Source organism: Clupea harengus, chromosome 1, assembly GCF_900700415.2.
Source record: "Clupea harengus chromosome 1, Ch_v2.0.2, whole genome shotgun sequence".
NCBI lineage: Eukaryota > Metazoa > Chordata > Actinopteri > Clupeiformes > Clupeidae > Clupea > Clupea harengus.
Genome location: NC_045152.1, coordinates 26,380,087 through 26,392,816, shown reverse-complemented (window position 1 = coordinate 26,392,816; position 12,730 = coordinate 26,380,087). Strand labels below are relative to the sequence as shown.

At 46.6% G+C, this 12,730-nt stretch overlaps 1 protein-coding gene across 2 annotated transcripts in view; it reads right to left on the bottom strand.

Moving 5' to 3' along the window:
* col14a1a (collagen, type XIV, alpha 1a) overlaps positions 1 to 12,730 on the bottom strand; it is an 81,230-nt gene that overhangs the window by 42,969 nt on the left and 25,531 nt on the right. For both annotated transcript variants that reach the window (XM_031573722.2, XM_031573730.2), the window contains exons 10-22: positions 12,520 to 12,680; positions 11,862 to 11,991; positions 11,503 to 11,645; positions 10,816 to 10,945; positions 10,397 to 10,536; positions 9,957 to 10,083; positions 9,008 to 9,147; positions 7,678 to 7,810; positions 7,003 to 7,038; positions 5,346 to 5,488; positions 2,975 to 3,110; positions 1,737 to 1,859; positions 1,227 to 1,376 (exon numbers count right to left, since the gene is read on the bottom strand). In XM_031573722.2, coding sequence (XP_031429582.1) covers positions 1,227 to 1,376; positions 1,737 to 1,859; positions 2,975 to 3,110; positions 5,346 to 5,488; positions 7,003 to 7,038; positions 7,678 to 7,810; positions 9,008 to 9,147; positions 9,957 to 10,083; positions 10,397 to 10,536; positions 10,816 to 10,945; positions 11,503 to 11,645; positions 11,862 to 11,991; positions 12,520 to 12,680 — 1,692 coding nt within the window. The remainder of the gene's footprint in view (positions 1 to 1,226; positions 1,377 to 1,736; positions 1,860 to 2,974; positions 3,111 to 5,345; positions 5,489 to 7,002; positions 7,039 to 7,677; positions 7,811 to 9,007; positions 9,148 to 9,956; positions 10,084 to 10,396; positions 10,537 to 10,815; positions 10,946 to 11,502; positions 11,646 to 11,861; positions 11,992 to 12,519; positions 12,681 to 12,730) is intronic.

The window sequence follows — 12,730 nt, the reverse complement described above, 5'->3', positions numbered from 1 at the left end:
TTAATTATCGCAAGGAGTTGTATTACCAGGCTGTATGAGTCACGCATGATTCAAGTCAAAGATGCTTCCCAGAAAAGCTCATTTGGGGTGGGACTGCAGCACGTCTCCTCTGAGTGCCAGTGCGGATACCGGAGCGCCGAGGAGGCTTGAGTGTGGAGCGGAACGAATGCACACCGAGCAAATCACTGCGGCCAGTTTCTGCTCTCCCTGCTCTCTCACGTGGCCCTGATGAGTAGCTTACGCACACGCACTTTTTTCACTTTTTCAGGACATCAATAAACTTCAATCCACCCTTCTCCAATCTAACACATCAAAGGTCTAATCTGTTTTACACATTATCATACTGCTGGCTGTACACTTTTTTTTTTTTTAAATGTCATGACTATTTCGCAAGAGCTTTTTTTTTTGCAGACACAGATGGTTATGTTCTTTTATTTATCACGCAGACTGGGGCTGTATCTGGGTGGCAAAACTTGCATCTTAATAAATAGCTGTGAGCCCTCGTAGGAAACCTAATTTATTTGCTGTATTTTGATAAGGCCACTCCAGTCAAATGTGAAACCAAAGGTATGTTTATGTGCAGCAGTTATCTGTCTGTGTCTATCTGGCCTCACTGACTCTATCTATCTAATCTGAAAATTGGTATCAGCTCTTGACCATAATTACATGGGTTGTTATTGTATGCATGTACACACTCAAATGTGCTATTTATGTGCCAACACCCATACACACACACACTCTCAACAAATGTGATGTTCTTACAAAATGCCAGAGTTCATCCTGCAATCGGCTTACACAGACTATGCTGTGATGGGGTGAAAAAGCCTAATCTTCGGAAAACATTGCTGGAAGGTAGATTTACTAAATAAAACCACCCATCCAGAAAATACCAAACACACACTCTGCTCCGCTATTAACTGTTGGCTGATAGCACTGATAAGATGGCCCTGCAATGTGGGCTTAATGGCTGGTGTAGACTGTTAAAAACACCACTGCCTTCCTTTCAGCCCACGCTGCATAAGAAACTTTTGATTATGTCAGTTATAACCCAAACTTCTTGTTAAAGCAACTAAAAGTAAAGAGGAGTAAGAGAAGTGAAGGGTTCTTCAGAGACATGGACAAAGGTCTTGTGGATGGATGGATGGATGGATGGATGTGAGAGGGTTCTCCTGAGTTGGTGAGTGCAGGGGTGTGGAGGGCTGGGGGGGGGGGGGGGGGGGTCTTACATGTCCTGCCGGTGGCCTGCAGGGGCTCACTGGAGCCAGCGGTGTACGAGGCGAGGACCTTGATGCTGTACTCGGTGTCAATCAGAAGGTTGGGCAGCAGCAGCGTGTTCACATCATCTCCCACAAACATCTCAAGTGGCGCTGCTGAGCCTACAGAAAACAGAGAGAGAGAGAGAGAGAGAGAGAGAGAGAGAGAGAGAGAGGGAGAGAGAGAGAAAGAGAGAGAGAGAGAGAGAGAGAGAGAGGTAAGGACATGCACCTTAACAGATAAAAACATATAACCGCTATAAAAGAGAAACCCTCACATATTGATCCATGCACACACAGGCATGTACTGAGTTGTGTGTGTAGACACAATGTCCAGCTTCCTCTATGTCCAGCTTCCATTTCTAGTCTAAGTATTTAGATACGAGTTCACTCCTTCTGTATATAGTGCAGTATTCAGTAACTATCTAGCAGAGTGTGGGCCAAATCCAACTGTGGTGGATGGGGTGCATTCTCTGCTCCTACCTGCGCTGGGCTGGTAGACGATGCTGTAGCCCAGAGTGGGGAAGGGTGCTGGGTCCCAGGTGATGCGGAGGCGGTCGTACCATTCCTCTGATACCCTAAGGTCTCGGGGGGCGGCCAAAGGCACTGCAGACAGAGCAGAGATATACACAGTCAGCATACCTGCCAACATTAGGCTGTGAAAAAGAGGGAGATTTGCAAATGGCTTATCCTCAACGCCCTGCCCCCATACATCACAGATGAATAGAATGTATACAAGGATGTGAAAGTGAAATTACTTTCAATTACTCTAAAATTCATGCTCTATGCTATAGTCAGCCCGACATATCTTACAAAGCGCATGGTGTATGCTGATGTGGCTAGCGGTTAAAAAGGGGAAGGTCTCACACACACTGCACTGAAATTTTGAAGCATATTTCTTTTTTTCTTGGGGGCTGTTTCATCCATTTTCAGTGGCAGGCGGAGTGGGGTTGGGATTGGGGGTTGGGGAGTACTGTGCACGTCAGGCAGAGTTGTTTGCACATGCTCACCTCTGCCTCTGGGTTGGGTTGCCAGGTACCACGACACACATTCCACGACACACACCCCACACAGAAACTGAGAGACACCCATTTGGTTTGTATCACTATTCAATTGGGGGGTTTAAAATGACCAATCGGGAGCAGAGCGGGAGAAAGACTTAAATATCGGGAGACTCCTGCGGGAGGCAAGTATGAGTCAAACAGGAGACCAGGCTCCAGCTCAGCCTCCATATAGTCTCATGGTAATGAGAAACACCCTCATGCAGGATGTAACTCAGCCTGTGCACACCTTAAGGGCACGTACGGGTTAAACCACACACACACACACACACACACACACACACACACACACACGCGCGCGCGCACACACAGCATCTAGAAATATGGGAAAACCTTTTATTGGTGGGAATAGGATGCGGTGGATGTAAGAGGCAAGTGGAGATGCATGGGGTGTTGGGAGAGTGAGAGTGAGGTGATTTGTGAGTGCTTGAGATGAGGAGTCTGGTGGCCTTCTCAGGGCAAGTGTGTGAGACGGATGTGACAGAGAATGAAATGCCGCACTATGAAGGTGTGAGAGGGACACTGCAGTCTGTGAGTGGGTGTGACACTCTGCTCTGCTGGAGTGTGTGAGTGTGTGTTCAAGTGCTCAGTGAGTGTGTGTGAGATAGAAAGAGAGAGATAGAGTGTGTGTGTGTGTGTTTGTGTCTGTGTGTCTCTTACAAGTCTTTCCTCTGGATGAGAGAGCGAAAAAATGGTTTTCTCCATCCGTGTAGATGGGGGTGACGGTCACACTGTACTCCGTGTCAGAAAGGAGGGGCTGCAGAATGACAGTCCTTTGGGCACCTGGAACCAGTATCTGACAGAAAACACCAGAAAGACATTACACTCGTGTGTGTGTGTGTGTGTGTGTGTGTGTGTGTGTGTGTGTGTGTGTGTGTGTGTGTGTGTGTGTGTGTCTGTGTGTGTCTGTGATATCTGATATCTGTGATAAGTGAGTCTTGCTCATAGTTGAGGGCAGAAAAAGGACCAGACTTTAAAGAAGACAACCTGTTCCAGCTAAAGACTGACTAACCACCTCCAACAACTCTCAATATGAAAAAAGACAGCGGTTCATTTTTAGCACGTCACATTTAACATCACATTGCACACTGCACACTGCTGCAAACCATCAGTATTAACAGGCACAACCAACCAAATGGCCGTAACTCTGTTTTTTTTCATTGCCCAATTAAACGGACACAGCACAACAAAGCGGAAGTGTAACAGACAACAAGGTCGTAGTCTCTTGGGCATTTCTTGGGCATTTCTTGGGCATTTCTTGGGCATATCTGGCCTTACAGGGTGTGACTGACCAAAGAAAACAAGTTACTCCTGAAGTTTAAAGCCCCTTGTGCTTCCAGTCCCACATCTCTCCCCAGCTGCGTGGACCCCCGAGTAAGAGGTGGCCCTCAGCTGGAGCTGTCCAGCAGACCTGTGGTGCTGAATCCTCCCATGAGTCTGGGATGGACTCTGCAACGAGCAGGAGGAACTTTCTCTCAGAGAGGCGTCCTCACGCGATCCTCCTCCCCGCGCTGCGGCAGAGAGGGGAGCGCCGCTCTAAACAGCAGGTGCTGTCTCCGTGACCTAAATGCTACTTGAAAAGATAATGGAATGCCTTTTGTTCCCGGCCCCCTCTCTTCTTATCAGCCTGCCGCTTGACCCGCAGCGACTGCAGTTGGAAATTAAAACGGGGGTGGGGAGGGCTGTCCCTGTCAGCTCCTCGGTGCGGGCTACGGGTTGCACGCCGAAAGAATGCTGGGATTGAAAAAACGGATTGGGTGGCTGTCACCTAGGGTTAGGCGACTACGCTGAGAGGGCAGAATGGAGAATTACACAATTTCTCTCAGTAAATTAGCCTAGGATCAGTTTCAGCTCGCTCTGGTACTTGTGCCTAACTTGAGAGATTCAACACAGCATGTATTCATTCAGTACAATACATTCATGGCTACATTTGAATTATCTTACAAATTTCTATTAGAATGTTATCTTATCCTCAACAAACGGTGTGTACATATTCAGTGGTCAAAGATACGCATCTATTGCAAATAATAAATTAAACGGTGTGTACATATTCAGTGGTCAAAGATACGCATCTATTGCAAATAATAAATTAATGTAATAATGCAGAGTGATGCATTTTGAATTTGTGCTATATTAATGTAGATAGTGACTTTGTTGAAATGTAAGTTAGGACTGGCTGCTAAGCACCAGTTCTTGGCATCACTACATGTCATTGACAGTACATACACAAACACGTATGGTTCATGCATTATTCAGCCATGCCATTCACACTTTCATACTACAAGGACAAGCTCAATACAGAATTTCCATCTCAAACACAGAAAGCAGAGGACATGAAAGCAGAATGGAAAATCACTGCATTTCCAATTCAAACGTGGCGCTGCAACAAAGCACACCTGTGTCTCTGCAGCAGAGCTGAGTTTCAGGGCGGTGTGTGGCCCTCAGGGATAACACAAATATGTGTCCCCAAAGGCTTACGTTTAAACACACACATACACAAACAAACACACACACAGAGAGAGAGAGAGACACACACACACACATACACACACAGAACTGTTTATGGAAGAGACTCTTGAAGGTGGCGGTGGCAGAAATGTAGTTCCCTCTTGACTATGAAGGCAAAGCCCCATGCCTTAGAGTGATGTCTGAGAAAGGAGTTTGATGGGATGTAACAAAACCAAATCAAAACTCAGTCACTGAGAAAATCTTTTTTCCTGCCTGGTGCCACAGTGTTTCATGGGGTAAATATGAGTCTGCTGCACAATATTCCTCTACTGAATAACAACAAATAAATTACTACGTTATAACTTTATTTTTTGCAGTATCCTTTTTTACCTGTCCATTTTGTGTGCAATACAGTGAGCAGCCTAGCTAATATCTAGCTGTACAACCTAAGAGTGTAATTGTTCCTTTCAGTCAGTCACCTCTTGCATTCCTAGCTGACTGACACCTGAGCCTTAGCTCAGTTGTGTGTTGTGTGGGAGTGTGTTGTTGAATAACGATGTGAAGGGATGTGACACACACTCACCGACTCCTCTCCACGACCTCCCCTCAGGCTCCTGTAGGACACCTTGAACTGCTCCACATCCTTGTCCTCAGTCTCCCAGCTCACCTGCAGGCTGGATGTTGTCTCGTCGTCCACAACGATATCACTCAGCCCAAAATGAGGCACTGTGGGAGAGAGGATCAACACTGCATTAGAACAAATACTGGGCACACACACCATCGTGGGCATCAGATAGGCCAAAGTCAAAAGCTTGCCTAGTCGTACTGGTAAGTCAAACAAAATGATTTCTGGCATAGTGTGTGACATAAAAGCAAAGGGTTGGCCAAAGACAAAAAGCAGAACAAAGTATCAAATGCCATACCATTAGTCATGAACATCTGGATGTTCTGGTCATACGTCATAAAACGGCTTGTTAAGGTCTGACAGCGAGACCAATGAAAACAATGGTGCGTTTCATAGGGCCATGATGAAACAGATGTAGTGGAAGGATGTCAGTGCTATGACATGGCAGAAACACCTTGGCTGTCTCACTAGCCCTTCAACAGACAAGTACATGAAGGTGCATGTGAGAAAGTGAAATTTTCTTCCCCTTCTCACCGTCTCATGAGGAGTTTGGCCCTGGTGTGGACTTCCCCGCCAGAATGGTTCGATCCGGGCTCCCCCACCATAGTGGCTGGACCCGGGAGGCCAAATTGGCTCAAGTGAACTCAGCTGGCGGCCCCTATTTAAAGGGCGCCTCATGTTCATGAGGACAGACTTTTCTTAACCCTTGGCCATGGGAGAACTTAACGAACAGGCATGAGAGACTGAAAGGCGTTTGTGTGGAAAACACTTACCTGCTGTGAGGTGAAGTGTAGTTGTATCTAGCTGTGTGGATACTAACCTGTGCTTTGTCAATGTGTTCCTCCTGAACCTGTGCTTTTTCAATGTGTTCCTCCTGAACCTGTGCTTTATTAATGTGTTCCTCTTGAACCTGTGCTTTATCAATGTGTTCCTCCTGAACCTGTGCTTCCGTCAATGTGTTCCTCCTGAACCTGTGCTTGGTGTATTGAATGTTCCTTCTGAACCTGTCTGTTGAATATGGTCCATGTGACCTGTGAACAGTTAGTCTGTGCCTAGCAGTCTCTATGATATGCCTAGTTCTCCTTATGTCTGTAGCACTTTGAGTGCGGCCATCTTTTGTGTTTATAAATGTGTGTTTGTTTATTGTATAGACCTGTTTCGGGGTTGATTTGAAAGAATCCCCAGGGAAATAAATAAGAATATATTTTTGTATACAAGCCACCATTTCCTGCACCCTTCTTCCCAACAACACCACCCAGTCCAGTCGCGACCTCCCAAAACAACGTGGGGTGACGGTCCGGTCCCTCACAGTGCAATACCACAATGAAAAGCCTAGTCTAGCCTCACAACCACTCAAAGATCAGAACAAAACTGCAGCAATCATTAAGGACACTGGTGACAGAGAATGAGCAGTGTAGGTATGTGTGTGTGTGTGTGTGTGTGTGTGTGTGTGTGTGTGTGTGTGTCTGTCTTTATCACAGCTGACAGCATGAGGCCCTCACAGTGGTCTGCCATGTACATAAACAGTAAGTACACGAGCCAAGAACAAAAGGACAAGCTTTCACAGGTAATGAGCAGAGCTATTCTGTGCAGAGGGCCGGCAGTAATTACTCGCCTGCTGTAGTTGTGGCAACCGTTGTAGACCTATCCACTGGATTGTAGAGACATGGGGGGGGAAACAGACAAAGAAAGAACGGAAGTATCAAGAGACTGACTCAGAGAGGAAGCAGAAAGGTTTTCTACCACTTAGGTAGATACAGTGACTGAACTGAATTGAACAGATAGATGGGTAGATGTCTCCAACACGGATCTTGGCATGAAATACTGGTGGAGTGATTATATATGAAGGAGGGCTTTTGTGTATTCTGCTCCCTCGGCATGGAATATCTTGCAAAAGGTCTTGAAACTAAATGATTTCATCTCGCTTAATGCTTTTAAACTCAAAATGAAAAAAATTGAGACAGACTCTTTAAGATGTAAATGTTTTGAATGTACCTGGCTACGACACTAACTCCCTTGAAAAAGAGATTCTTAATCTCAATGGGTTTTCTCCTGGTTAAATAAAGGTTAAATAAAATAAAAAAATAAATATAAAGTACAAAATTCAAACTGAATTGATTCAACTTCTTCAGACCCTGTCTTCTACTTCAAATTACATCTGAGAACGTGTTGATGTGAATTGTATCAGGAATCTATAGTAGCATTAGCACAGACTTATGATGATTATGTTCATTTGACAGAGGACGCTAATGGTGGAGGATCTTTTATTGTGTGTGTGTGTTTCTCTCACGTGTGGTTTCCAGGACAGAGGCGGCCTCGCTCTCGGCCCCATCCTTGTAGATGGCCGACAGAAACACCTCATACTCCGTCCGCTCCGTCAGGTCAGTCAGTAGGAATGTGTCTGCGTCACCGGGGACAACCACCTGCCAGAAGGGATGAGTGCGAATTCAAGACCACCAGACTGAATGTCATTCTGATGTGCACCACTTCTAAAGATAATTCACAATACGTCTATAATTATAAACCTTTGAAGTGGATAGCTTTAGGGGAATGCATTCCTATATTTATCTTTATGGGTGAATACCATGACTGAAAGCCTTAGGTATTTCTTCCTCCCTCATCCAGCCTTTTAACATACATGGCGTAGACAGCACACATCCATAATGCAGCAGGAAGCACTGGAGATGAAAGGGGTGTGTCTGTGCATCCTCCAGCCCACCTCTCCTCTGAGTTATGATTTTCTGCTCCGCTGGCTCTCGGTAAACCTATCGACCAGCAGCGCTATCTCTAAAGAGCAGAGGCTCACAGGCAACCTCGTGAGTCACAGCTCAGGGTGAGGACTGCGTCCCTCGCCACCCATACACCCCCCCCCCCCAACCCCATCACCCACCTCTTCTGGGTCCAAAATACTACATTGGGTAAAGCTACAGGAATCCCCACTGTCACGGTCACTGTCTGATACTGAGATGAATTCTCAATCGGTGGTGTTGAAGCTAGGGGTATATGTAACTCACTAAACCACATACTATAGTCTTTAGCTTTAGCTATACCTTGAAATGGAATTGAAATACAGTTTCAAAAATGAATGTGTTCATGACCTTTCACTGAATCAACAAAAAAAAAAACACCTCAGAACCATGGTAGGTGTCTTTATTGTTGGCGCTACCAGATGGTCCCTGGATTGTGATTAACTTCCGTAGTCAGTGCTGTAATTTAGTCCATTCTGAAGATGTACTGCTTCATCAGCGCTTTAATTAAAATCTTCACCTCTGGGTGAACCGCATCGCAACTCCACATGACGTTAGGAGCTGTCAGGAGCCACGAAGAGGGACACATTTTAATAGCTCTGCCTTGTAATTGAAAACCTAATCCAGACCTATTATGAATGCCCTTTAGTTTGTGAAAAGTGTTTCCTGGTACACTTCTTAAACGTCACATCTTAGCCGTGTATGATGTGAACATCACATGAGTGTGTACAGTGATGAGGCCAGAACATCCTGATACATTCATTTTCCAAGATGGCCACAAATGGCCCTCCTGTGACACATCAAAAGCTTTTATTGAACACTTGCGGTCATTGAGCAGTTAGACCACAGCTTCGACTTGGTGTTGTAACTGACCTCCTGGCTGTCCCCTCCATCCAGCGGGACCCAGGCGAGTTTGTAGAGCAGCACGTCGTGAGCGGTATGAGTCCAGCTGAGGCGGAAGCTGTCTGGACTCACATCACTGGTCACGGGGTTAAGAGGCTCTGGCACGGCCACTGGGGAGACACACAGACACTTCAGCTAACTAAGGTCATTCACAGTATAAAGAGTATAAAGACATCAAGATAATAGAGGGTGCCTGCAGACTTTGATTTAGTCATATTGACCTCTGTTATAATTTATAGCGCATCCATACTGAAATCATACACCTTACTCTTGTAAGAGCATCAAGTCTAAAGCTGGCATCTATAAAGAAATAATATATCAATTAACTGCATAATTGCACATCTAATGATGATGTATTGAAACATCATAATAAACGATGCACAACACATATTATAGCAAGATGCTCTTAATTATTGTGTACTCCATTCTGTGGCTCATGGTGTCCAGTGATGCTGAGCTAAACGCTTATCCACAGCTCTTGTAGGCACAGCCTAGTCAGAGCTCAGAGAGGGTCAGAGGTTGAGCATGGGGCCACAGAGACGAGCCGTGAGTGAGAGGAATAACTGAGCGTGGGAATCATGAGGCCTGTGCGCCCCCACCACTCTCATCTGTTTCTGCTGACACTGTGCAGCTTGCTCAGCGCCAACTGCCTGAGGAGCACAGGCCACACCTGCACAGGCAATGGATCCAAGACTGCCTCCATCTATCATTTACTCCAGGTAACAACAGCTCTTAAGAGGAAATACATGTCTTCCCCTGAGAGGGATGTTTCGTTAATGTCCTTGTTGACCCTGGCTAAGGACGGGGGAAAGGAGCGCTAATATGAGCTATGCTGATGAACTCTGACCTCTGCTCTTATTCACAGCCATCAGAGTTCATAGATGAGGCTCATAAGCGAGGAACACAGTAGAGGTCTTACAGGTCACAAAGCTGCCACTCAGGGCTTCTGATGGGCCCTCGTCGTAGACGGCAAAGACGGCCACTGTGTACTCTGTCAAGGAAGCCAGGTCCTTCAGCACCAGGGAGGTGACTGGGCCAGCCTCCACCTAGAACAGAAGACAGGATACCCCATGAGGCAGTGGGCCATGTGTCAATCACAGGGAAGAGCACTGTGAAAGAGTAGTGAGGCACTGACCTTAGCCTGAACCAAAACACAAGCACAACATTTCTATATCATGTTAAGCAGCCATAACTACTTCAAACTTTTGGAGAAGCTGAGAAATGCTTTGCTGCATCAGGCTGGTGAGATAAATGTATATTGTAAAATTCTTGCTAAAAAAACAGGGGTAACAGAAGACACAGAAGAAAGCCTGAATGAAAGATTCTGGACAAGTGCTTCATCAATCAATCTGTCCTCACCTCGTTTGTTTGGATTCCTCCAGTAACGACATATCCAACCCGATAGCCGTTAACATCTTCAGCTGCCGTGTCCCAGCTCAGCTTGGCAGAACTGTGCTTCACATCAAAGACCCGCAGGTTGCGAGGAGAGGATAAGGGCACTGTGGGTGAATAATAAGAATCAGATGACTAATACCAGCACAATCCAGTCAACCACAGTCTCAGTCGCATACTTGGCCAGTGCAGCAAGACAACACTACATCTCCAATAACCTTCCTTCTTCAAAAGAGAAAGAATTTGGCCAAAAAGCATTCATCTAACGTCTTCTTTCACTTTGTGGTAAACTTTCATGAGTGAGTTCAGCGGTGTTTTGCCCCTCAGCTGTCAGTGGAGACAGAAACATGAGCTACCTTGAGACGGTAGCTCAAGAGCAGACTCACATGTGGTCTCCTGGGTGGTTGCCGGGTCGCTGGCCTCGTCTCCATACAGGGCATACAGTGTCACCGTGTACTCCGTGTCTGGGCTCAGGGCTGTCAGCTGAATATCTGTCACCGACTCTGGTAATCTTAACTGCATTCAAACACACACACACACACACACACACACACACACACACACACAGGATGCACACTTATGTCATAAATCCCCTGATGACATCCCCAAGAGACAAATCAAATAATCCAAGAAATAATGACATTGGGAATAACACATGAGAGTCTGCACAAAGGCCTTTAACCTGATAGGATAATTTTTCAGTCAGCTGCATGTTAAACCCATAGGGACCAGAAATCACAGGCTGATATGAGATTGGCCGTGATGTCTGTCCCATGAGAGAGAGAAGGCCTACACGCATGACAGCCCTAACTATGCTGACCTATGGCAGTGAGCTGGTGCATGCTGATGGACATCACAAGGAACATCACAGGGACAGGAAGTCTTAAGCTTGCTTAAAGATGTAGCTACAACACAAACCTTCAGAAAGGAAATAGCACAGTATGCTAAAGTTGTATGAACCTCGGTTTTTACTGCAGTAAATATTCCCTTTCACCGATAATAATTTTGAGGAGTTATGTACTCATGAACATTCATGATTGGCATTTGTATGTAGCAAAGAGGATCTGGCTTACCTCAGTCTCATCCACATCCTCTAGGGTAAGTGGTGTATACAGGATCATGTACCCAGAAGCCCCCTCCACACTGCTCCAGCGCACACGCATGCTGCTGTGGCCTACGTCATACAGCTCCACCCTATCCACGCTGGGCAGGGCCACTGTAAGACAGCCACACACACACACACACACACACACACACACACACACACACACACACAAATCATAAATAAGCTACTTTTTCAATTGCCCTTTGATTTCCATATTTCAAGGAGTCCTCTTGTGCTCTCTCACATGGGATTACTGGGATTATTTTCAGGGAGACATTTGCCAGAACGGAACAGAAGAATGGGAAAATGGAAAAATGGGAATCTTACGGGTGGTCTGGCTGCCTCGGAGCGCCTCGCTGCTGGCGCTGGCATAGACGGCGAACACGGCGATGGCGTACTCCGTCAGGGCGTTGAGGTCGGTAAGGAGCACGGAGCTCTCACTGCCATCCACCACACTCTGTAACAACAACACCAGTATATGACCACCGCCTCACACGTGCATACGTCTCCATCGCTTCTGACAGACTCTCCGCGGAGAAGATAAGAGAAGAGAGGAGAAGGGCAGGAAAGGCAGGGAAGGGAGGGAAGAATAGAGAAAAGAGAAAGAATACTTGGAGGGGATCCAACTTAAGTGGGCTTCAGTGAAAGTGTCAAGCCACTGAAGAATTCTAATAATGAAAGGATTCCTAAAGGTCTGGGAAAGGCTGCTGGATACTCCCACACATCTGGAGAATGTGAGTTCTCTCCCACACTGTAAGTGCTCACACCACTGAGGGTGATGAAACCACAGCCAGCACCCCCAGGAGCCCCCTTCCCCTCCCCCAAACTAAATCTGATGTTGAACCCTGTACACACCATAGCTGACATACACACATTAATATTGAGATGAAATGTTAACTGCTGAATGAAGGTGCGGAGGCTACCATCTACCACGCAGTCTTGTTGTGTATGTCTGACACTGGGTAGTGTTAATGCAGGCGCTCACCTCCTCTGGGTTGGTAGTGCCGCTGGTTGCGTGGTACACCACGCGGTACTTCTGCACACTGCCGGGGGCGGGGGACCAGGACACACGGAAGCTGCGCGGCCTCACCTCGGAGGTCACCAGGTCGTGGGGAGGGCCCTCCGGCTCCGGGGTGGTCAGGTCCCCTACAAACACAGGACTGAACTTAGAGAAAACACCACCGGGACACCGGCCA